Genomic DNA, 26,875 nt, shown 5'->3' on the forward strand with positions numbered 1-26,875 from the left:
TGTGCTGTCATTCAGGCTTGTTATTGCATTTATAGAGCACAGGCAGAGTAGATTTAGCATAATTCTTAAGGGCCTAGGAATTTTGGAGTGGTAAATGAGCTTTGGCTTCAACTTAAATTCACCAGTTGCATTTGCCTCTAATAAGAGAGCCAGCCTGTCCTTTGAAGCCAGGCATTGACATCTCCTCTCTAGCTGTGAAAATCCTAGATGGCATCTTTTTGGAATATAAGACTGTTTTGTCTACATTGAAAATCTGTTTAGTGTAGCTACCTTTGTTGATTAACTTAGCGAGATCTGGATAACTTGCTGCAGATTCTACAACAGCACTTGCTGCTTCACTTTGCACTTTTATGTTAAGGAGACGGCTTCTTGCCTTAAACCTCATGGACCAACCTCTGCTAGCTTCAAGCTTCTCTTTTGCAGCTTCCTCACCTCTCTCAACCTTCGTAGAATTGAGAAGAGTTAGGGCCTAGCTGTGGATTAGGCTTTGGCTTAAGGGAACGTTGCGGCTTGTTTGATCTTTGATCCAGACTGCTAAAACTTTCTCCATGTAAGCAATAAGGCTGTTTTACTTTCTTATCATTCATGTGTTCACTGGAGTAGCACTTTTAATTTCCTTTAAGAACTTTTCCTTTGAGTTCACAACTTGGCTAATTGTTTGGCCCAAGAGGCCTACCTTGCAACCTATCTTGGCTTTCAACATGCCTTCCTCACTAAGCTTAACCATTTTTAGCTTTTGATTTAAAGCGAGAGAAGTGCAACTCTTCCTTTCACTTGAACGCTTAGAGGCCATTGTAGGATTATTAGTCGACCTAATTTCAATATTGTTTCTCAGGGAATAGGGACGCCTAAGGAGAGGGAAAGAGACCGGAAACGGTAGTCAGTGGAGCAGTCAGAACACACACATTGATGGATTAAGTTCACTGTCTTATATGAGTGTGGTTTGTGGTGACTCTAAGCAATTACAATAGTAAGATTAAAGATCACTGATCACAGATCATCATAACAAATACAATAATAATGAAAAAGTTGAAATATTTTAAGAATTACCAAAATGTGACACACAGACATGAAGTGAGTAAATGCTGTTGGAAAAATGGCACTGATTCATACTTGCTTGACCCAGGGTTGCCACAAATCTTCAACTTGTAAAAAATGCAATATCTGTGAAGTGCAATAAAGTGAAGTGCAATAAAATGAGGTACGCCTGTGTTGTCAGTTGTTTTGATTGTGGGTATATAATAACATCTCATTGTGAATTTACTTTGCATTTCCTTATGTTTAATGATGTTGAGCATCTTTTCATGTGCTTACTGGCTATTTGTATATCTTCATTAGTGAAATGTTTATTGAAATCTTTTGAATATTTTTAATTGTGTTGTTTGCCTTGTTATTATCAAATTGTAGTAGTTCTTCATATATTATGGATAAAAATCTTTGGTAGGCAGTTCTCAAAATGTTCCCCAATGACCCCCACCCTCTGGTATTCATACCAACATGTAGATTATCCCAGGATTGGTCTGTGTTACCAATAGCACAAGTGGAAGTAATATTATGTTACTCCCAAGATTAGGTTTGAAAAAAGGCTGTGGTTTCTGCCTCAGGCAATTGCTCTCTTACCTTCTCTCCTCTATCACTCACTCTGGGGGAAGCAAGTTGCCGTGTTGTAAGTAGCATTACAGAGAGGCCCATGTAGCAGGGAGCTGAAGTCTCTGGCTGTTATAGGCTGAACTGTGTTCCCCCCAAATTCATATGTTCAAGCCATAACCCCTAGTACCTCAAAATGCAACTGTGTTTGGACATAGGACCTTTAAAGAGGGGATTAAATTAAAATGAGGCCATTTGAGTGGGCCCTAATCCAATATGACTGCTGTACTTATAAGAAGAAGAAATTGGACACAAAAAGAGACAGCAGGGATGTGTGCACACAGAGAAAAGACCATGTAAAGACACAGCAAGAAGGCAGCCATTTACAAGCCAATGAGAAAGGCCTCAGAAGAAAGCAAACCTGCCAGCACTTTGATCTTGGACTTCCAGGCTGCACAACTGTTAGAAAATAAATTTCTGTTGCTTTAGCCACTCAGTCTGTGATATTCTGTTACAGCAGCGCTAGCAAACTAATACACTGGCCATCAATCAGCAAGGAACTGACACCTGTTAATAGCCATGTAACTGTACTTGGAAGCAGATTCTCTAGTCCTAGTCAAGTCTTGACATGACTGCAGCTCTGGCCAATAGCTGCACCCAGATTCCTCATACTCAAAAATTGTGTGAGATAATAAATATTCATTTATTTAGTTTGAAACTGCTAAGTTTCGGGGCAATTGCTACACAGCAATACATAATTAATACCAAGTCCTTGTATGGTTTGCAAATATTTTCTCCCAGTCTGTGGCTTGTTTTTATTTTCCTAATTATGTCTTTTAAAGAGCAAAAGTTTTACATTTCAGTGAAGTCCAATTTATCAATTTTTTAAATGAATTGTGCTTTTTGTGTCACACTAATAAATTTTTGCCTAGCTCATAGTCCCAAAGATTTTCTTCTATGTTTTCCAGTTTTAGCTCTTACATTTAGGTCTATGATCCATTTTGAGGGGGTTTTTTGTTTGTTTATAGTGGAAAGTAATGATTTGAGTTCTTTTTTGCATATGGATATCTTATTGTCCAAGCACAATTTGTTGAAAAGATTATCCTTCTCCCTTGAATTGCCTGGACATTTTCTAGAAAAGCAAGTGACCACAAATATAAGGATATATTTCTGGACTTTCTATTCTCTTTCATTGATCTAAATGTCTATCTTTACACCAATACCACAGTCTCTTGATTATCATAACTTTATAGTAAGTTTTAAAACCAGGTAATGTAAGTCATCCTATTTTGCTCTTCTATTTCAAAATTGTGTTGCCTATTCTAGGTTCTTTGCATATCAATATAAATTTTAGGATCAGTTTATCAATTTCTCCAAAAGAGCTTGCTGGGATTTTGACAGGGATTGTGTGGAACATATAGATCAATTTGGAAAGAATTTGCATCTTAACAATAGTATGTCTTACAATCCATGAAAATGAATGTCACCCATTTATTTTGATTGTCTTTAATTTCACTTTAAAATTCTTTGGAGTTTATGGTGTACACGTCTTTGTATGTCTTTTGCTAAATTTATTCCTAAGTATTTTATTTTTTTGATGTGATTTTGAAAGGAATTATTTAACTTCATTTTTGGATTTTTCATTGCTAGCATATACAAATACAATTGACTTTTGTATATTGAATTCGTATCCTGAAACCTTACTAAATTCATTCATTTCATTATATATTTTATATTATATATAGTTGGATTCAATTAGCTAATATTTTGTTTAGGAGTTTTCATGTATGCTTATGAGGGATATTTGTCTATAGCTCTTTTTTCTTGTAATGTCATCAGGTTTTGTTATCAGGGTTCTCTCCATATTCTTTAACTTTTATGTTTCCCATCTCTTTACTGCTTCCAGATACTTTCTGGGAGAGTTCCCCAACTAATTTCTTACTAATTTGTTATTTGATGGTATCTAATCTGTTAGTCAACCCATCCACTAAGTTCACTTCAATCACTATATTTTTCATAGCCAGTATTTCCAGCTTATTATTGCTTCATATTGCTAATATTCTCCCTTATCTCTTTAGAGATATTTCTTTTACTCATTTAAAATTTCTCACTTTTTTTTGGTCCATTAATTCTGCTCCTCTAGTACAAATTGTCCAGTTTTCTGAAAAAAATTTCTTTTATGGATTTATATTCCTCAGATGTTGTAATATTTTCCCCTGTGAGCTCATGTTCCCCTGGGAGTATCAGCAAGTTTAGCTGTAATTCATATTTGAAAGTGAGGATCAAAAGTCTGAGACTTGGACTGTGATTATCTGGTGATTTTTTTTTTTTTGAGGGGGTCAGGTAAGGAGGAGAGTCGATGAGCCTTGGTGTAGATAGCCTCTGGCACTACAATCCAGGCTCCACTAGTCCCAGTTTGCCCTTTCCTGAAGAGAACATGCCCCTCAGGTCATCTCCCAGTACCCCTGCATCTGCCATCCCTTCTCCAAGAGCTACTGTATTCTGTGGTATCACCTAGACCCCAGGATGGGACAAAGAGAAGAAGAGAACTGTTCAAAGCCAAACTGTATGCACAGTTATCAGCTTCCCTGATGTTACTCTGCCTCCTTGGGCAGGTGCTGGCTGGTCCTGCTGTTTTTATGCCTACCTTGAGTTGGGGTGACCATGATCTACCCAGGGTAACGTGGGTAGAAAAGGGCACAATCAGAGATACTACCCCTCCATTCCACCCCTTACCTCTATCAGTGTCCCTTTTTGACTCCAGGCTTTCCTTGCTCCATCAAAATGGGACCCAATTACCTTTCATCTCCCACGGGGTTCTCAGAGTTTCTGAGGTAGGTTCCAAGATCCATCACCACCCTCTCACTTACATGGCATCTTCAGGATTAGACTTGGGGACTCCAGGAGGCAATAGTTCTGTTAGTTTGCTATCTTTTCAGGAACTGGAATTCACAAGATTGAACTTTTTAGAAATAGTGATGGTAATGAATGTTTGAAATGATTTGAGGGGTGTCTCAAATATCCTTCCTACTGGGCTTTCCGTGACATTGTTCAAATTTTCCCAGTATGCCAAAATTTCATTATATTCAGGACTTGGAGGCAATGCAGTAATTCCCGTCTGCTTGTTCATGGACTGTTGCATCAGCATCACTTGGTGTACTTGATCAGAAACAGATTTCTGGGCCTCTCCTCAGAGGCACTTGATCAAAATGGAGAGAGCTGCTGTGAAATCTTTTTTAACGAGAGTCTCTGTGTATGCTTCTGATGTACAGCCAGGTTTGGGAACCTGGATGAAGGCATTACAACTGCACTGTCCAATATGGTAGCCACTAGCCACAGTGGCTATTGAGCACTTGAAATGTGGTTATCCAAATTGAGATGTGATGTAAGTATAAAATATACACTGGATTTCAAAGACATTACAAAAAAAGAATGTAAAATATCTCATTAATAACATTTTATATTGATTACCTGTTGAAACAATAGTATTTTAGATATATCAGGTTCTGTATAATACATTATTAAAGTTAATTTCACCTATTTCTTATTTCTTTAATGTGGCTACTAGAAAATTAAAAATTACAGATGTGGCTTATATTATATTTCTATTGGACAGCGCTAAACTAGAAGATGTTATTAAAATTCAAATTTCAATTAGAGGGCGTTAACATAAAGTAAATACTCAAGAATTAGCTAAGCATATTAGTTCACTTATTAATTTGTTAATTCAATCCATAAATATTTGTCTCTTCAATTCGTTCTCCAAACTGCAGCCTGAGAATTTTTGCAAATCACAAGTCTGATAATATCAGTCATTTCCTTTAAAACCTTCAATGCTTAATTGTTGCTTATAGGATATAAAACTAAACCTTTATTATGGCCTTGCAAAGATCCTTATTTCTGGCCCATATCTTCTCTTCAGCCTCATCTCTAATAACTCATCTTTTAGATGGCAAGTAAGCACTATTTCCCTAGGGAAGCCTTACTTAGCCACTCCTCCTCCCCCTGCTCTGGCCTCGGTCAGAGTTTTTGTGTATGTGTTTCTTTCAGAGCACTTACTTCAAGTTGTAATTATATATTCATGAATATTATCATTTCATTAAGATCAGTTTCTCTCCCAGATAGTAAGCTCATTGAATACAGGGACCTTTCCTTTTTTTGCTCAATTTGAATTGCCAACTCAGAGCACAGTGTCTACTTCACAACACACAATAAAACATGAAGACAGGAAGGAATTATTTGCACCATGCACTGTGCTATTTTGTGTGATTATAAACATTAAAATCTATGCTCTGCCTTCAGGGAGAGCACAGTTTAGTGAAGGGAGACGAACATGTGAAGAGCAATAACAACACACTGAAGCAAGTGTAGAATGTAGAATGTGACCTAAAGAGGAAGCAGCATGCATTCCTTTGTGAGGAAAGTTAGGAAACGTTTCCCGAGGGGCTAACTTGAAGAATGAGTAGGAGTGGACCATGAGGACAAAGGAGGAGAGCTTTCCAGACAGAGAAATGAAAAACTGTAGTACATTCAGGGAACATCAGATAAGTTAGGTATGGCTGGAGTGTATCCACTCTGATGAGAAAGGAAGGAGAAACGGTAGACAGGTCACCAGGGCCTTAGAGGCCTTGCTGAAAAGCTAGCCTTTCTCATCCTACAGATGATCAGGAGCCAGATTCATTTCCTGAGCTTGGGTTCTGACGTTGGGACACAGAAGTAAGTGGTCAGGGAAGAAAACACAGGTTGGTTCTGGGTATGATTATTCTTTAGCAGAGGAGCATGGCATACTGTGATTATTACAACACAAGTAACTATTTCCAAAGAATTGGCTAGATCCATTATTGGCAAAAGCATGATTTGGATCAAGCAAATAGATCATGATTCAGGAGGTTGTATCATAATTGATGAGCCTTTAGAAGGATCCAACAATTGAGTCATTACTATTAGAGGAATCCAGGACTTAGTAAAGAAGGCATACTATTTGCTACAGAGAAGTACGTGAAATAGATTTCTAAAACAATTTTAGAGAAAAAATTTCTGAAAAAAATTCTAAAAACAAATTTATTATTATCTTTTTAACACATTAAATCTGAAAGCAGCAAGTTTTACTAGCCAGAATTATACTTGGTTATGAAATCAAACTATGTAAATTCCAATTGTTTTAATTTCTCACTTCCAAATATTAAACCAAAAAGTTATATGTGTCTACTAATTAGGTTTTATACAAAGTTTTTTGTTTTTTCATTATAGGAAGACTTACAGAAAAATACATAATATTTTTCTGTGGCATATTGAGTTACGTAAGAAATATTTGGGGACAAATAAACATTATTTTAACTGTGAATGTTTTATATAGTATCATTGCATTTGTATTGGTAATTAAATGGCTTAACCTCTTTTACAAATTGGAAACATTCAAGTGAGAAAAATTGAATGTAATATCAATAAAGTTCAAATAAGGTTTTTATTTTCTGATAGTTGAGGGAGAACTTTCTCGCTTCATGAAGAATGTCCTTTTCATGAAACTGGGTTTTCAGGGTTTCAAGAAGTGAGAAGTTTTCTTGAATTTCTACTCTAAATTTGTCCTGAACTAGATTCCTAGTAAAATCAAATTATTCTTAGTGGATTGTTACTGAGATTATTTTTTGTACTTGTGTGCAGTCCTACAATTCCACTGCTAGGTCCAGCCAAGATGATAGCTCAGATTCCCCACCACTTGCTTTTCTCTATAAAGGTGCCGTTTTTCTAATTTAGCTTTGGAGTATACCAGGATTCTGAATCCAAAGCAAACAGATTGCATAATTGTGTACGCAGGCTGAAGTGACATAACTTCATCATACCTATCACAGCCAATTACTATGTAGGTCATGGTGAAAAAGTTGCGCTTTAATAGGGCAGAGCACTAGGCATCGAAGGCTTAGCTTACACTTATATTTGAAACTTTAAAAACTCCTAATCTTGTCTGGAAGGACCAAACTCATACATTTTGGTCAGAAAATGAGGTCTGCCAAACGGCCTGCTGCCAAACACCATGTTCCTGCTGCTCAGGTCATTTCTCTGCCACCAGCAGCATCCCCTTTCCTTGTTTATTGCAAAGTCATCAAACAAGCAAACAAACAGAACCTTTTGCTTCCTACAGAAAGAACTACATTTATGTTGTGTTCCAGGTAAAATGCAGAGATAGATCTAGGTTTTGTGAGGCCTGAGTCTCATACAGTTTAGGTCCTCTTCATGAAAAAGAACTAAAAATTATTGTACTTCTGCAAATTTCAAAAACATAAATGCCTAACCGAAGACATTTTGAAGGCCGCTTCAGGGCCGTAAGGCTTAAATTTATTAGCTTTATAGTAACTCGGCCTCTACAGAATCCATATTTTAGGTGAACTTGAGAGAAGTTTTTTTACTGTTGTACCTTTGAGGCTTTAGTTTAATGTGTTAAACTATTTAATCAATAAGAAAATATTTTTACAGTGTAATTTGTGAATTTAAGGATTTTTACTTTTGACTTATGGTTACCTGTCTCTATGTGCATATATTTTGGCTTGGATATTCATGCTGTTACTGTATGAGAATTAATGTAACACAAGAAATTATAGGTTAAAAATGTTGCTCTGTGATGCCTTTTAGACTCTCAGCAATCTCTCTTGAACTCAACAAAGCCCAAGTAGGATAACTATGGAGTTATAGTTTCATAGAAAAATTGCTGAAAACCAAAGAAGGATAAAGAGAAATCTTGAAAGAAGCAAGAGAAAGATGACATATTACATATGGGAACAACAATATGAATGATGGTTAACTTCTCATCACAAACAATACAGCTCAGAGACTTTAGACTGACATACCCAAAATACTAAAAAAAACGGAACCAAGAATTCTATACCTAGAGAAAATATCTTTCAAAAATAAAGGTGAAATAAAGACAAACAGAATTAACCACCAGCCAACCTTCACTGCAAGAAATGGTAAAAGAAATTCTTCAGATGAAGGGGAATGATGCCAGATGGTAACTTGGATTTACAGAAAAAATTTACATATATTTAATTTTATTCTCATAATTAAAAAAATATACAAATATTTAAAGCAAAAATTATAAACCTATATTGTTGGATTTAGAATATATACAGATGTACCATATATGACAACAATAACACAAAGGATGAAGAGATTAAGTGGAAGAATACTGTTGCAAGGTCCCCAGATTTTATTTGAAATAATTCACTATTAGCTCTAATTAGACAGTGATGAATTAGAGCTTAATACTGTAATCCCTAGGCAACTACTAAAAAAGAGAATAAAGGTCACGAATTTTTTTCCTTTTTTATAGATAAAGAAACTTCTGCTTCTAGCTATGATGGAATTACTCATATCAGACCAAACCTGCTGCTAAGAACAAGTATAAAATCCAGATAAATATAAAAATAGATGTTTGATGGCATCAATGACCATACAAAGCAGCCAGGGCTAGATGATAAGTACGGAAGAAGGAAATACACTAAAATGAATTGGACCTTGTCCAGTACTTTTTTCCGTGGGGGAAAATGCTGCACAGAAAAACAGTGTCCTAGAGTTTTGGCAGTCTTCAAGACTGATGGAGTGTGGGAGAGTGGGGAGGAGAGTGAGATGAAACTCGGAGTTCAGGATCAACAAAGGAGGATAAGGTCTCTGCACCATAGGTTTTCAGGTGAGACATCTCAAGGGGTACTCTTATGCTACCCCATAAGAGTAATAGAAAACTAGAATTAGAACAGCTCTCAGAAGGCCAAGGCTTTAGCCCAGTCTTGAACTATCTCAATCATTGATTGAATCCAACTGTCTGCCAAATGGATATTAAATTGTCTCAAGAGGGAGCTATTTTAATTCAGAGCTTCTGAGAGTTTTCACACATAATGCATGACATTTAATAAAAATTGTTATATATGCCAAGAGACAAGACTAAATGACTGGAAACTAAAAGAAAAAATAGACAATATAAAAAAACCACTTTAAGACATGTAGATATTGGAATACTCAGATAGGGATTTTAAGGCAACAATGATTAATATTCTCAATAAGTGATAAATGACAAGATGGAAGATTCCCTCAAGGAAATGGAATCTATAAAAAATTAAGTGAACATATTAGAACTGAAAAATACAATTTCTAAAATTTAGAACTCAAAGGTAGGTTTAACAGAAGATTAGACATAGCAAAAATAGGGTTGGTGAATTAAAAGATAAATCAATGAAGCAATGTATAAACTGAAGCATAAAGAGAAAAAAGATGAGAAACACAGAGAAGAGCATAAGAGATATACGTGACACAGTATACATGTCTAAAATATGTGTAATTGTAGTCCTAGAAGGAAAGAACAGTCAAAGGAGCAGTAGTAATATTTGAAGAAATCCTGGCCAAAAGTTTTCTAAAGCTTACCAGAGAGATCAAGTCACAGGTTGAAGAAGCTCTTTGAATCCCAAGAAAATAATTACACAGAAAACTACCCTAAGCACATTGTAGTAAAACTGTTAAAAACCAAAGACAAAAAAAAAATCTTAAAAGCAAAACAACAACAACAAAAAACCCTTCAGATGAGCAAAACCAAAATTGACAGCTAACTTTTCAACAAAAATAATGGAAGCTATAGGACAACAGAACAACATCTTTAAAAAGAAAATAAATGACAATCTGGAATTCCACACCCAGCAAAAATTCCTACCGACAAAACAAAGAGTTTTTAGACAAACAAAAAACTGAAACAATTTGTTAAAGAAATACTTAAGTAAGTTGTGCAGCAGAAGGAAAATTATCCCAGATGAAAGCATTATAATGAAGGAAGGAAAGAAAAGCACAAGAAAGTGTAAACAGGTGGATCAAACTAAATAAATATTGTAGGTTTAAAATATTAGGAAATAATAATATCCTGCAGGATTCTAAATATGTGCAGAATTAAAATACATAACAATATCATGCCAAAATGTCAGAGAGAGATAAGTGGAATTAAAATTTTGTAACATCCTTTAGTTGTCTGGAAAGTGGAAAAGTACTAATTTACGTAGCCTCTACAAAGTCAAGGATGCTTATTATTGTCTTTAGGGTAGCCACTAACAGAAATTTTTAAAAAATGTATAGCCAACAAGCTAAAAGAGGGAAAATGGAATAATAAAAATATTTTACCAATCCAAAGGAAGGCAAGAAAGAAGGAAAAAAAGAAACAAATCAGAGATGAGACAAATACAAACTAATAGTAAAATACCAGATTTAAATGCAAATTTAATGGTAATTACATCAACTGTAAATAGACTAAATACTCTAATTAAAAGTCTAAAATTGTCAAAATGGATTAAAAATAAACAAAAATACAACTGTATGCTGACTACAAGAGATATGCCTAAACAAAGGGATGCAGAAAGGTTAAAAATAAAAAGATGGACAAAGATATACCATATAAACACTAACAAAAAGAAAGCTGGTATAATTATACTAATAAAAGACAAAATAGACATGAAGGCAATAAACAGTACCTGAGATAAAAAGCACATTTCATAATGATAAAGTAATTACTCTAACTGGATGCTATCACCAGTGCAGGAGCCAACATGGACCAGCTTGCAAGAGCCAATATGTGCATCTCTTCCCAATTTCATGGTCAGTTAATAACACAACAGTAGCTTAAAATTGGCATGGTCTGAGTATTTACACCATGAAAACTGGCAAATGCTACAAATTAGGGATTGTTTCTCTTCTTCCCCTTGGAGAGCTAGTTGTTAAATATTTACCAGTACACCACTGGATACAACAATTGTAAATGCAATTACATGTATAAAGTAAAAAAGTAGGAGCTAAAAGGAGTAACAGGCATGTCCACAATCATAGTTGGAGATTTTAACACACCTCTCTCATAACTGATAGAAAATCTGCCGAATATAGATAAGGAAACAGAAAATTAGTGACTTAACCAAGTACCCAAAAACAATGAGTGGGAGGGTCGGAACTGAATTTAAGTTTTCTGCCTCTAAGTTCAATTGTCCTCCTGCTATGATTTTATGTTACTGGAAAGATTTGTGATATTTACCTTATAATGACCATTGTAATTTCTGTGTTAATATACAAAAGTGGGGAGAAAAGCAAGGCACATTTTGTAATTATGTATAATTACAGTTGCACCTTATTTTTAGAAAGTCTTTATATTTAATATGTATAATAAAAATATAAAATATCTATACTAACAAAATAAATTATGGAGATGGCACAGATGTATTTAAAATAGATGTATTATTTTATTAAAGGATTTACCACAACTTCCTTTGGTGATGACTATCATGGAGTTTATCATGGAATATTAAATCTTTAGTGATGTTGATGATGATGACGAGAATGATGAAGGCAATAGCGGCAGCTAATGTATACAGAGTAATTACATTGTGCCAGGCACAGTTTTAAGTACTTTCCCATGTTAATTTATTGAATCCACTCAAAAACCAAGTGAGATAGTGTGATAGTTAATTTTATGTGTCAATTTGATGGGCCCAGATTAAAAATTATTTCTGGGTGTGTCTGTGAGGGTGTTTCTGGATGAGATTAGCATTTGAACCAGTGGACTTGGTAAAGCAAATTGCTCTCCTCCACGTCAGTGAGCATCATCCAATCCATTGAGGGCCCGAATAGAACAAAAGGCAGAAGAAGGAGGAATTCGCCCCTTTTTGTTTTCTGTCCGCCTGCTTGAGTTGGGACATCTCATCTTCTCTGGCCCCCAGACTGGGTTTTTTTTTTGTGTGTGTGAGGAAGATCAGCCCTGAGCTAACATCCATGCCAATCTTTTTGCTGAGGAAGACTGGCCCTGGGCTAATATCTGTGGCCATCTTCCCCCACTTTATATGGGACGCCGCCACAGCATGGCTTGACCAGCCGTGCATTGGTGTGCGCCCGGGATCCGAACCCGGGCTGCCGGCAGTGGAGCAGGCACACTTAACCGCTACACCACGGGGCCAGCCCCCAGACTGGGTTTTAATCATTGGTTCCCCTGGTTCTCAGGCCTCTGGACTTAATTACATCACTGGCTTTCCTGGGTCTCCAGCTTGCAGACTGCAGATTGTGGGACTTGACTTCTCAGCTTCCATAACTGTGTGAGCCAATTCATCATAATAAATCTCCATATAATGTATACACATATAATAAAAATATATTATACATAAATATAATTTGTTTAAATTATGTATATATTATACATTTAAATTATGTATAATATATATTTTTATGTATATTATAATTTAATATTATTTGTATGTTATTATATATAAAATCTATATCTCTACTTATATCTATCATCTATCTATATCTCCTACTAGTTCTGTTTCTCTGGAGAACTCTAACTAATACAGATTTTTACATTTATTATCCCTATTTTGCAGTGAAGAAACTGAGGCAATGAAGAATATATAACATACCCAAAGTCACACAGCTAATTCTCAGAACACTCTTAACCACTATACTATACTGCCTATGATTAAGTTGATTAAAGTTTGCTTTAAATTTAATATTTCAGGAATTCAAAACATAAACATAGAGTAAGGTATTTCTATTTTATATATATCTCAAGTGATATCTAGGAAAATCATTTATGTTTCTGAAATAAGTTTTTTTGTGGGGGAAAAGAAGGTATAGCATGTAGATTGAAACTAGAGTATAAACTATGGTTTCCTTCATTTGGAATCATCCTCTGCTTCTTTTAAAAAACATTTCTATGTTCCTCAAGCAGGAAATCAGACATTTTTGCCATAGCCCCATTTTTAAAAATTTTGGGGGCTGGGCTTGTAGTGTAGTGGTTGAGCTCAGCACATTCCGCTTTGGTGGCCTGGATTTGCAGTTCAGATCCCAGGTGCAGACCTACACCACCCATCAGCCACACTGTGGCAATAACCCACATATAAAGTAGAGGAAGACTGGCAACAGATGTTAGCTCAGGGCTAATTTTCCTCAGAAAAAAAAAAAATTGCGGTAAAATATATAACTTAAAATTGGTTGTGTTAATCATTTTAAGTGTACAATTGAGTTGCATTAAGTACAACGTGCAACCATCATTACCATCCATCTCCAGAACTTAGTCTTCCAAACAGAAACTCTGGATTCGTTACAAATAATTTTCCTTTCCCACCTCACCCAGCCTCTGATAGCCTCTATCGTATCTTCTGTCTATGAATTTGTCTATTCTTGGTACTTCATATAAATGGAATCATACAATATTTGTCCTTTTTTGTCTGGCTTAATTCACATAGCATAATGTTTTCAAGGTACATCAATGTTGTGGCATATATTAGAATTTAATTCCTTTTTTAAGGCTAAATATTTCACTCTATGTGCATACCACATTTATCAGTTCATCTGTTGATGCACATTTGGGTTGTTTCCACCTTTTGGCTATTCTCAATAATACTGTTATGAACACTGGCGTACAAATATCTGTTTGAGTCCCTTCTTTCAATTCCTTTGAGTATATAGGCAAATAGAATTGCTGGATCATATGGTAATTCTATGTTTAACTTTTGAGGAACTGCCAAACTATTTTCTACAGTGGCTGCACCATTTTATATTTCCACCAGCAATATACAAGGGTTCTAATTTCTCCATATCCTCACCAACATTTGTTATTTTCCTTTTTTTTTTTTTGGATAATAGCCAACCTACTGGGTGTGAAGTGGTATCTAACTATGGTTTTGATTTGTATTTTCTTAATGACTAGTGATATTGAGCATCTTTTCATTTGCTGGCCATTTGGTGTACCTTCTTTGGAGAAATGTCTGTTAAGTCCTTTGCTCATTTTTCAATTGAGTAGCTTGTTTTTGTTTTGTTTGTTTTATTTTTCAGTTGTAGGAGTTCTTTGTATAGTCTGGATATTAATCCCTTATCAGATATGTGATTTGCAAATATCTTCTTCCATTTTGTGGAATGTCTTTTCACTCTCTTGATAGTGTCCTTTGATGCACAGAAGTTTTTAATTTTGATGTAGTCCAATTTATCTTTTTCTTTCGTTGACTGTGCTTTTGGTGTCATCTCCAAGAAATCATTGCCAAACACAATATCATGAAGCCTTTCCCCTAGGTTTTCTTCTAAGAGTTTTACAGTTTTAGCTCTTACATTTAGGACTTTGATCCATTTTGAGTTAATTTTTGTATATGATGTAAGGTAAGGGTACAGCTTCATTCTTTTGCATATGGATATCCAATTTTCCCATCACCATTTGTTGAAAAAACTGTCCTTTTCCCATCCAATGGTCTTGGCATGCTTGTTGAAAATCAGTTGACCATAAACGAGAGAGTTTATTTCTGTGCCATGATATCATTTTGTACAAATCGGAAATAGGCCCTATAATCCTTTTATAGGCATGTAACAGATACTTTCTAATAATGTAAATATATATATAGCACAGTGGGCCATGCCAGAGGTGTTATCATATATAATAAAAGGATATGGTAACAAAAGAAGAAAAACAAATACTACCAGAAAAGATTTAAAGCACATTTTTATTATAGATAGGTAAGTATGGTTTGCTGTGGCTAAAGGTATGTTTATAATGGATGTACAAGATTTTCTATATACCAAAAGGTATAATATTTTTCTTTTAATACTGAACTAACATTTCTCTGACAACAAGGAACGTCTGAACTGGCTGAGTCTATTTTAAATGGCAAGGACTGATCTTTTTCTTGAATCTTTCTCTAAAGACTGGTAAATTGAATTCTTTTAGGTCTCAACACATTAAATTTAAGAACAGTGAAAGAAAATCAATGAATATTACAAAAACATGTAATTTCTATGAAGCAGAAATACAAAGCTTTTATAATTTAAAACAGCAGCAACTTCAAAAGATTTGCTGAATAAAAACTTTACAAAATATATATACACAAAGTATCATTCCAGATGATCATGAATTTTAAAAATAGTATGTATATCACAACACCCAAACTCTAACTCAAACCTACTACTGGATGTAGCTGGCCTTTAATATTTTTTACAACAATTTAAAAAATAAAAAAACAAAAGAAACCTCCCAATTCTCTCGTGAAGAAGCACAGGTTATAATGTGCTGGCTTTGATTCCATAACCACAAAGAGAATTTTAAAATAAAACAAGAACTTCACATAAATAATATTTTATTTGTTATTAAGTGTGTGACCAAACAAATTAAAATGAGTACCAACAACCAAAACACATCTTGATGTAACCAGTACATACACTCTTAAAGAATGACAAAGACGAAAAAAGAAAATAGTTTACGAAAGCCACAAGCACCTTGTTTCAGAAAGAGCACCAAGCAACACAAAAAGGCAACACGTAAGAGGTAGTGTACCACCAGCTAAGATGTCTATGCCCATTGGGGACCTGAACACAGCTTAGTATTTGGGAAAATAAGACACATTAGACTGTGGCTTGTAATTTTTAGACAGAAGCATGCACATTTGGGAGCATTAGCCAGTATTGCTCCATAGTGCTCTGCATCTCCAGCTGTCTAATGGGTACTTTGCTCTGAGACAGTCAAAAAATATAGGATACCCTGAAGAATTCCATGTTTATAAATTTTAAGTTCTAGGGAATTCTCTGAGAAAGCTCAGAACAATATAATTTTTAAAAGAATTAAATACTTTATCAATTAAAGTCCTTTAAAAAATGCCTTTTCTCCTTCTTAGGAGGAAGTCTTTTTCTTCCTGAGATTCTTTAAGATTTAGCCAATGCTTTATTCCATGCATTTCATAATGATAGTATCTTTCTGTCTATATTTTTCCCTCTGCAGCAATTACCTGGCCAACAGCGTGAATTCGGAACTAATTCAGAGACTTTAGAGAAAGCATACAGAACTGCTTTCAACGTAGAACTTCCGTTCTGTTTTTAGATGAGGAAGTTTTTGTACTTCAATTACTGGAAGTTGATTAGGGTCCTGGGTGTGAAAAAGGAATTTTGCCTTATGCCAGCTGCCATCTTGAATCTGTAAAATAAGAACACAATACTTTAATATGTAACTGTTTCATTAGCAGTCATTCTCAGTAGACAAGACCCTTCATAGACAATGAAGATTTATTTTAAGGATTAGAGGTAATGAATATAAAGTACCTAGAATAATGTTTGGCACAAAGTAAGTGCTCCATAAATGGTAACAATTACTATGAATAATTGAAAACATGGCCTTACTCCTTTCTCTAAATAGCATTGTGTGTTCTGATTTTTCAGTTTCAGAGGCTAATGCTAGGCTTCTGTTTTTGTTGCCTATGGATCATTGGAACAGACATGAATTAAAAGGTTGAACTGTTCTTAATATGAGTAATACCCATCTGTTCTGTGTTCCGTTATTTGGGACTGATTCTTCAGGATGGGCATTTTTCTTGGATGAAAGGGAATGAGCTATCTCAGCCTCTCTGTACTTTAGGCAGGAAGTAACCAGAGTCTCTTCAGTCAGAAGTAAATTATAATTTTGTTGAAATATCTTTTAGGTCTCTTTTTTTCCATTTTGAGGTTACTGTTATATAATTTCTTTCTTTCTTCTCTTCCTTCTAGGCCTTTCCTTTTCTCTTATTACAGTGTGCTCTTTTGCTTCTGATAAATTCTACTATGGAACAGAAACATATCATAAAATAGTCCTATGATTGAGATTCAACAAGACAAAATAGAGAAACACAATTGACTAGTTTTGTAAAGCTTTTTATTCAAGAAGAGTTTATTCACTTATTCACAGAATTATCATGTTATAAATTTTAAAATCTAAAGAAACTTGAGAGGTTACTTAAGCTATAAATTCCATTTTAAGCTAAGGCAATTGAAGCTAACTGAAGATAAATGACTAAAGTCATAGGGTTGGTGTGATATCTAGAACTAGAGTTCTGGGTGTAAGACACTGTTGGATTAACTCAGTAAGTCTTTCAAGCAATATTTATCGAACACTAGGTTCATTTGTCACAGTTGAATAAGATGTAACCTTCTATTTTCTTACAGTGTTTGGGAAATATAAAGACGAATAAATTAGTTCTGGGTTTTGAATTCTAGCAGCTTATAAATCTAGTGGGAGAGAGGAGAAACATAAATAAATGCCACAATACAAGACCATATATGGTAAGTGCAATATAAACAATGTAGACGATGAGCACTAAATTCTCATTTCCAACTGGAGTAGTCAGGGAAAGCTTTGTGAATTCAGAGTTCAGAATTTAAGATGGGTGTTCAAGTATGCCTAGAATTATCACTTGGTTATAAAAGGGTATTTCAGAGAAAGAGAATGACATGCATAAAAAAAAGAAAAAACAGTTGGAAAAGAAGAAGGTGGTTGTGAAAATAAGCCTAGCATGGGGTTTAAGTGCACAGATTTTGGCCTGGAACAGATTTTGATAGAAATCCAGGTACCACCATTCTCCTCACATAAAAAGTGGGAATAATAAAAACCTATCTCATAGAGTTGTGAGGATTAAATGAGATTTCAATTAAAAGTCTCTAGCAGTATAGTGTGGCATGGGCTTTGGAGCTGTACACACCTGGGGTTCATTTCTTGCTCCATCACTAATTAGCTGCGTGACCCTGAGCAAGTTACTTAACCTTTCTATACCTTCACTTTCTTACCTATAAAACGAGACTGACAATAACTTCTTGACAAAGCTGTTATAATTAAAAAAAATAATACATGTAATACATGGTACCTGCCATATAGTAAGCCCCCAATAACTAGTAGTAGGAATTGTTGATCTTATTATTATTATTATGAATAGACCAGTTGGGCCATAGTTTAGGGTAGACAGCTGATGAAAGCCCAAGCTAGAAAGGTAGGTTGAAGTCTGACTGTTCTAAGTGCTGAATGAAGAGCTGATAAGTTTGGACTGTGTCTCAGAGACAGTAGTGAGTTACTGAAAGTTCTGGACAAAACTGTACAAGTTAAATGAATTTGTTGGTAATATTGATCTCTTCACTTACAGAGAATGAGCCATATACTTCTGACCGTTTGGCTATGATTTTTCAAATACCCAAGCACTATTTGTCTGGAAATGAAATGTTATGAAAAAGTAGAGTCCCCTGGAAATGGTAAGACACGTTAAATCATGGGCTTCTTAGTACACAAGAACAGGAAATCAAGCTACTTAAAGTCATTAATGATATGTGTGTAAAGTGGACAGCTCTATTCTCTGTAGCAGGTATCAGCAAACGCTTCTGTAAAGGGCTAGATAGCAAATGTTTTGGGTTTTGTGGGCCATACAGTCTCTGTCACATTTACTCAACTCTGCCATTGCAGTGTGATAAAAGCCATAGAGAACAAGTAAACAAATGAGTGTGGCTGTGTTTCAATAACATTTACTTACAAAAATGAGTGGTGGGCTGGATTTAATCTGTGGACTGTAATTTGCCAACATCTGCTCTATAACACAATGTTTTAAAATTATGTATTTTTCATAACATTCATTATTTAATTTTAAAATGGGCTACGATTCAATTATTGATTGGTAGGGCCAGTCAATCTGCAATTACTCCCATATTTGGTATCAGGTATAGGGACTGACAAAATGAAATAAAACTGACTTGCCTCTATAACCTGTCTTCCATGAAGTAATGAGATGTAGAATCCCAGTAGTGAAAATATATGAAAGAAATCTATTTATCTATATGCCTTCTCTATCTATCTATCTATCTATCTATCTATCTATCTATCTATCTATCTATCTATCATCTATCTATCCAGGTGTCATATAATTATTTCATAGGGGAATAAAAATTAAATTTATGTATTAACACCTGTTTTGCATATAAAAATCCATGGATGACCAATGGGTATGACAAATGTTGGTATGATATAAGCAAATTATTGATTCTGAAAAATGTATGGTTATTACAAATCAGGTACATTAAAACTTACTACTTTTCTGTATCTGCAGTTTGCAAAGTCTTAATCTCATTATTTTAATTTTATAGTTTTATCAATTTTAAGTTAGTTATATTGAACAATTCTAAAAGTGTCATTCCCTTACCTTGCAGTCATCTGAAAGCACTTTAGGTTCAAGTAGAGTGTTTTCTTCAAAAATCTGGCCATTCCATCCCTTAAAACCAATAGGCAATCCTGAGCCGCTTGTCTGAGCACTTGTCCACAATGGAGTGTTTAGACAGTGAATGGTGATGATGTGAGTGGCTTCTGAGCTCAATAAATGAAGGAAGTTCATCTGGACTTTCCCAACTCCAAACTCCAACTAATGTCATAGAAACAATATGCAGATTATAAGATGTGGCAACTGAGAAACTTATAGTTTGGGGAAACTTGAGGAAAGTCCTTGAAAGGCAGCCTTGAGAAAACTACTTTTCTTGGCATCTAAGTGCCAGTCAGTGGTGTTCTGGTAATGCTTAACCACTGGCTCTTACAAGGGTGGGGTGGGGGGGATTCCTGATTTATAGCGTTTTCTGATTTTCATGACCATGGCTGATTTCAGGCTATCAAGATGGTGTCATTGAACATGGAGTTGGGAAGAGATATTAACAATAGGCTCTCCTGAGCTAGTATGAGCTGGCTTCAGCATATCACTAGGCTACTAGATATGACAATATCTAGTCATATCTAGTAGATATTTTTCATAATGTTATCTGCATTAATAATTTATTGTTGATTAATGCTTTAATAATTTTCTCATAAAACCCTAAAATTCTGTCTATACTTTCATTTGAAGATTTTTTTTTGAGTTTCCAAAGATAAGTTACAAGTTATAATAATAACTTGGTTGAGTAATTCTAACTATGAGAACCTTTAAAGACAAGGAGAGAATCTTACTCTTTGTGTTGCCAGTCCCTAATATAGTTCTGGTCATGCAGTGAGTTATCAACAAATGTTTATTGAATGAATGAATGCATGAACAAGTATTAACTAATAAAGTGAACAATTAGGGCAAAATTGGAGCAAGGAGGTCTGACTGCACATTTTCCAGGCTTGGACGAGAAAGCAGAATTTTATATAGCTTTAGACATTATTATTATTACTATTATTTTAGCATTATTCAAGTGGGGGTATGGTCATAACATAAGTGAATAGAAATGGTTCCTACTGAGAAATTTATATTAATCTCGAAACATAAAATTTGAAAAGTATCAGTTATGAGGTAACAAAGAAGGAAAAAAAAAATGAAGAAATGACAACAAAAAAACGTAAAGCCTTAGGAAAAGAGAGGAAGGCAAAGGAAGGGCCTAGGATGAAAACATGGAAGGACCATCACAAGGATCATTAGAGTTTAGGTAATTCAAATTCCTTCACTTTACAGACGAGAATCACAAACTCACAAAACATTCAACCTTTCTGAGCCTTAGTTTCCTTGTTGGTAAAGCTGGGTATGGTACCAACATGACAGAGTTGTTCTGAGGATGTGAGGTGCCAAGTGCCATTCACTAGCACAGTGCCTGGCACAGGGTGGGCTCTCTGGTGGCTCACAGGATCATTTCTCAGGTTAGTAGAGGAATAAAGACTAGAACCCTGGTCCCTGATTCCAAGTCTACTGTTCTTTCCACTGCCTGCCCAGTCTTTCTCAGGTCTTTATGAATAGGAGAAACGGGAGAATTGATTCAGTCAAGGAAAGAACTACAGTGCAGCTCCTTCACTGCTCCTATCTTCTGTGCACACCCCTCCCCCCTTCTCTTCTATGATAATCCAAATAAAAATCCTGGGCCAAATCCAGGGGAATGAGGATGGTCATGTGGATATTTTGGAAGTAGGATTATCATGTTGCTCTTCATTAGAGGTACACGGATTCCCTCCGAATGGAAGAATCCTTCCCTCATCTGCTTTGTGGGCAATAATAGTGAATCCCTATTGAGATGAACCGGGGAATCACCCTGGTTAGTGAAGGGGGATATTTTCAGAGGAGAGACAGTCTAATGATAAGTGGCTAGAGAGACTAACAGACTGAACATTTTAGCTGCTGCCTTTTTATGATGGCTAGAGCACACAGCAGGCACGTGCATCAGTTCTTTGTCAAAGAGAAATAAGTTCTGGGTAATATCAAGCTGGTTTAACCAAAAAAAAAAAAGAAATGCAGTTTTGATATCTTCAATATATGTTATGGGTTAAGCTTTAGGTTTCATAAATGTTATGAAAGCACAGACAGTAGAGTAAGCCAATCACAAAAATAAACAATCAAAACGTCAAGATTTACTAGGATTATTTTTAAAAAACAAAACATTTCTTTCTTATATATGGTAGAAAATGATACTTTGCTTCCATTCATAAAATTCATAACTATTTAAGGTGACAGAATTTTAAACATCATTGTTCACTGATAATGGGCAAGTACCGACATAAATTCTAAAATTCATTACATACCTTTGTCACAGAAACAGGAGATAAACATGTCTGACCACCAGCACTGAAATTGCAGAAAACTTCAATGGCATCTGAAGGGCATCCCAGATTTGGATCAATCCAGTATTTTCCTATTAGTTTATTGTAAAATGTAAAGATATTTAAATGCCACGCTAAAATACATTTGAAACATACTTACAAATTATCATAATATTTTAAATATCTATTTTCACAGCCTTACCTGTAAAAAACTCAGAAGATTATAAAGATATTTACATTTAGTGGATGAATGAAAGCTGCAAGCATTATATAAAATTGATAGTGAAAATACTGTATTTTTCACACACATCAACTTAAGGGCATTTCATAATTTTAATAAAAAATGATAGAATGCCTGAATTTATTGCTTAATTCTACAGATAAGATGAGCTCATCAGCTTAAAGTGAATTGTCTAAAGTTACATAGTTAATAGAAAAGTTGCAGTTAATGTGGCATATGTGTATATTTCTGTTCTATATCATTATAGAGTTTAAAAATGAAGTTTTTTTTAAAAAAAATAGAAACAACTTCTTCAATCTCCCTGAGGTAAAATATATCTTTATGATAATTAAAATAAAAATAATAAAACATTTTTTGTTTTCAGAAAGAAAAATGTACTATTAAATGGTTATCATTTCTGTGTTTTCTTCATCAGATTTGTAAGTGGGAAAAACTGAAGTCCCTACAGCTGGTGTAAGCCTGCCAATCTTTGCTTTCACCAAGTGCCTAGGAGAATCAAATGGGGTCTAAAGTTAGCCTACAGGAAATACTCAGGCTGAAACAGTATTGAGCTAGCATCTTAATTCCAGAGTTAACAGGTTCAGAATATTAAAATAGCACCTTATTCCAAATGCAAAGGGCAGAAATTTTTGAATGAGGTAGCTCTGGTTTCTTGCATTAAAAAGGCAAAACAATCAAACAGTATTTGTCAAATGTTGTTTTCTACAATAGGTAGAAATCCTCAGCCATTCCACCTTTACCCTACAGCAAAGATTCCTCTAGCTCATCCAGAGGACTGGTCCATCATTTTAGACTTCCAAAACATCCTTGACTATTCTCCCCTCTACTGTTCTACTAATTCTTCAAAGCGAATACTTGCTGAATTGATAGCACCAATAGTAGGGACTGTCCTCTGTTGCAGTGGTTTTCAAGCTTTAGTGGCATTAGAACCATGTTAAATCACATAGCTGGGCCCCATCCCCACAGTTGCTGATTCATTAAGTCTGGGGCAGGGCTTGAGAATTTGCATTTCAACAAAATTTAACTATGGTCCAGGGACCACATTTGGAGAACGACTGGTCTATTGACGTATGGAAGAAATGGGGTGAAAGAGATCCTACCCCCCGTCCCTTTTTTTCCCATTTCCTCAGAATTTTGAACATTTTGTAGTTTGTAGAAATTAGAGTTGGATTTATCACCAGGATCTGATGCAGGCTTCCATTCTTATCTAACGGTGTAAACACATACCTTCACTCACCATTTCTTCTCTTCCAAGAAATAGTTTCCTACCTACTATGTGAGCTAACAAATTCTTTATAAAAAGTTTTTCCTCAAGCAAGCTCTCATTATTATATGGAGTGGAATGCTTTGAATTCAGGCATTATGTTGCACAACGGTAAACTGGTAGGTGCTTCATAATTTTTTCAGGATACGCTGAGCTATAAATAAAGCATTATACCCTAATAGATCTTTTATAGGCTTAAATGTTCTAACTTAAAACTGGCTCTCCCTTGAGGACACTGCTTCCCTTGCTGCCCTTTCAAATTCTGCCTCAGCCTCTATAGCATGGTGCCTGGGGCGGGATGGTGTCTTTCTTGCTCCTCATTGCCACTTCCAGACCACTTACCCACTTTTCCCCTAAAACAACTCCAAGGTAAAACTACTGTCATCACATTATGTCCTCCATTACCTCTTCCTGTTGTAATCGTCGACTTTCTTTCTTTGAAGATTTTAGCTTTGGCTGGCTATCACTTTCAGGAAACCTATTTATGACCTAATTCTTGGCGATTTTAAATCCACATGGATGATACTTTCAACACCTTGGCCTCTCAGTTTCTTATACCCTTCCCGTGCCCCCCCGCCCCCCCATGTACTTTAACCATTAACTTCCAAGGCCATAGCCAAGCCTTTGTTATTATCTACAACTGGAATTCCTCCATAATTTCACCTCTTTTCTCTTTACAGTTCATCCCCTCAAGAGTCGTAACTCTAAAAATTCTTCATTTCCATTCCAAAAATTCTACTATCCATCGATACAACCACTTTTCATTGTCCCTCATAATCATGTGTTTACTTCCCTTCCTATCCAGCTTAAAACCCATAGTCCTTTACTGTAATTATTTCCTTAGAGACTTCCTTAACATCTCTGCCCCGCCTCACTTCATTGTTCTTGAGTTATAAAACCTCAACCTTGCATTAGTCCAATTTTGTGCCTAATCTGTGCCTGTATCTGCACAGCTAAATGTGGCTGGAGAAAAACACAACCAGGCTGACCGGCCTCACTGGATCTCGTCACCGTGTGGACATTACAGAGTATACTTACACAAACCCAGATGGTATAGCCTATTACACGCCTAGGCTATATGGTACTAATCTTATGAGAATACCATCGCATATGCGGTCCATTGTTGAACCGAAATGTCGTTATGTGGTGCATGACTGTACTCAGTTTCTGAACATACCCAGAGCAAAAGTAGCTCTAAGTGTTGTGTTCATCTCTCTGCTGTCTTCTTCAAAATCTTGGCTTGAAAATTCCTCACTACTTTGTTAGCTGTTTGATGCTTTTAACTTAAATTTTTTTTTTTTCAAGTTAGCCAGGCAATTTGAATTACCTGCTTCATCACTGGGAGTAGAAACTCTCTGGCTCCTCCAATTTCTCTTAAAATCTGATAAAGTTTTAACCACTACCATTCCTCTAAATTGCTCTTGTGAAGATCATCAAAGATGTTTACATGGCTAAATCTAGTAGCCTTTCTCAATCTTCACCTTACTTGATACTGACCCAGTGGATCCTGTCCTCCTCGGGCAAGCATTTTCTTTACTCCACATTCATCTAGTTTTCGTCCTATCTTGGGGATAGCTTCTTAGTTTTCTTTGCTAGTTCTCCTCATCTCCCTGATCTCTAAACATTGGAGAGCCCTAAGGCGCAGTTTTTAGTCCTCTTCTCTCTCCTTTCTTTACCTACTCTTTAGGTAGTCTTAACCAGTCTCAGGGCATTAGATGATATTTAGATATTTAGATGATATCAATATTTAGATTGATATTTAGCAAATGACTTCATAATTTTTACCCTTAGCCAGGACTTCTCTCTTGAATAGCCAACTACCTACTTGACATTCATACTTGAATGTCTAACAGACTTCTCAAACTAAATATAACCAAAACTGAACACCTGATCTTTTCTCTAAACTTGCTTCTCCATCTCTATTAACAGCAACCCCCTCCTTCTAGTCTCTTACTCAAAAACCTTACAGCCATCCTTTATCACTCTGTGTTTGTCATAACTCACATCCAAATTGTCAACAAAAACTGTGGGCTCTACCTTAAAACATATCCAAAGATTTGACCATTTCTTATCACTTCCCCTGCTACCAACTCTAGTCCAACCCATCATCATCTCTTACCTGGATTATTTCAACAGCCTTCTCAGTGGCTTCTTCTACCCTTGTTTTCATTATATTTACAATACATCATCCAGAGTAATATTTTAAAAGTCTAAGTCAAATCATGTCATTCCTTTGCTCAGAAACTTCCAAAGGCTTCTCTTCTTACTCACAGTAAAAGCCGGAGTCTTTTGAGTAGTCTATAAGATCCTATATAATCTGGTTTCTTGATATCTTTCTGACTTCACTTCCCACCACTCTCTCCCTTATGCACTCTCTTCTAGTCACAATGGCCTTCTTGCTAATCCTAGAACACGCTAAGTACACTCTCAGGACCCAAGGCCTTGCATTTCAATTTCTGCCCAGAAAGCTCTTTCCTGAGGCTTCTTGTAGCTCGTTCCCTTACCTCCTTCTGATATTGCTCAAATGTCACTTTCTCAGAGATGCCTTAGCAAACTACTCTATTTAAAACTTCACCCCCCACTCAACTTTCTATCGTATCCCCCTTTCCTGCTGTTTTGTATTTCTCTACAGCACTTACCATCTCCTAGTGGTGAAAGTATTTTTGGGCATAAAGACCTTTCTGATACCTTGCAATCCACACCACTTAGCTATTTCTCCTACAAGGAAGGCAGACCTTGAATTAGATTTCAGTGATTTGTATGTCTTACAATGTCTCTGTTCCTTTCAAGTCTATAGAATTGCATTTTTATACCCTTAAATATGGGGAAAAATCAAACTTAGAAATACTATAGGCAGCTATAACTGTAAATATTATTTTGGTTTTTCTGGTAATCTAGGGCATAGAAGTTAAACATTTCATTAATATAAACAAAATAAATATTTTTATTGCACTTCTAGAATGGAAGCAGATGTTTTTGGACATCAATATGTGTGTGTGTGTGTGTGGTGTGTGTATATATATATAAAATTAAAATAAACAAAATATGGACTACTATTCACCCTACAGAATGACATACATAGTTTTGTTTTTTTTTTTCCAAATCATTGCATCATTGTTTTGGGACTAGAGTTTTCAGCAAAAAATGATTACTAATATTGACTGTACAGCTGACCATATACTCAATAGAAATTAAAATTAAATGACATATTGTATCAGATAAGGTTTCTCATACTTAGCATCAGGTAATAATGACTGCTCCATTCGCTTTAAAACTTTTCCTTGATGGTTCTACTCTAAATTCATTTTCGCACCTCTGGTTAATGGATTTTGGGGTATCAGTGTAGGGATAAAAAACTTCCAAGAATAACAAACCACTCCATCTTCATAGTCACTGATTCTGAAATGAGGCATTTAAATTCCATTTTCTGTAAAAATTATAATTTTAAGAGGTGCAGTGGAGGCATGATATC

The 26,875-nt window shown here is 35.4% G+C and overlaps 1 protein-coding gene across 1 annotated transcript in view; it reads right to left on the reverse strand.

The window, feature by feature from the left end:
- Positions 1–15,075: 15,075 nt before the first annotated feature.
- COL24A1 (collagen type XXIV alpha 1 chain) overlaps positions 15,076–26,875 on the reverse strand; it is a 343,739-nt gene continuing 331,939 nt past the window's right edge. The window contains exons 59-61 of the mRNA XM_058538420.1: positions 21,881–21,990; positions 19,554–19,769; positions 15,076–16,540 (exon numbers count right to left, since the gene is read on the reverse strand). Coding sequence (XP_058394403.1) covers positions 16,394–16,540; positions 19,554–19,769; positions 21,881–21,990 — 473 coding nt within the window. The 3' untranslated portion in view covers positions 15,076–16,393. The remainder of the gene's footprint in view (positions 16,541–19,553; positions 19,770–21,880; positions 21,991–26,875) is intronic.

The sequence above is a fragment of the Diceros bicornis genome, chromosome 4 (genome assembly GCF_020826845.1).
Source record: "Diceros bicornis minor isolate mBicDic1 chromosome 4, mDicBic1.mat.cur, whole genome shotgun sequence".
NCBI lineage: Eukaryota > Metazoa > Chordata > Mammalia > Perissodactyla > Rhinocerotidae > Diceros > Diceros bicornis.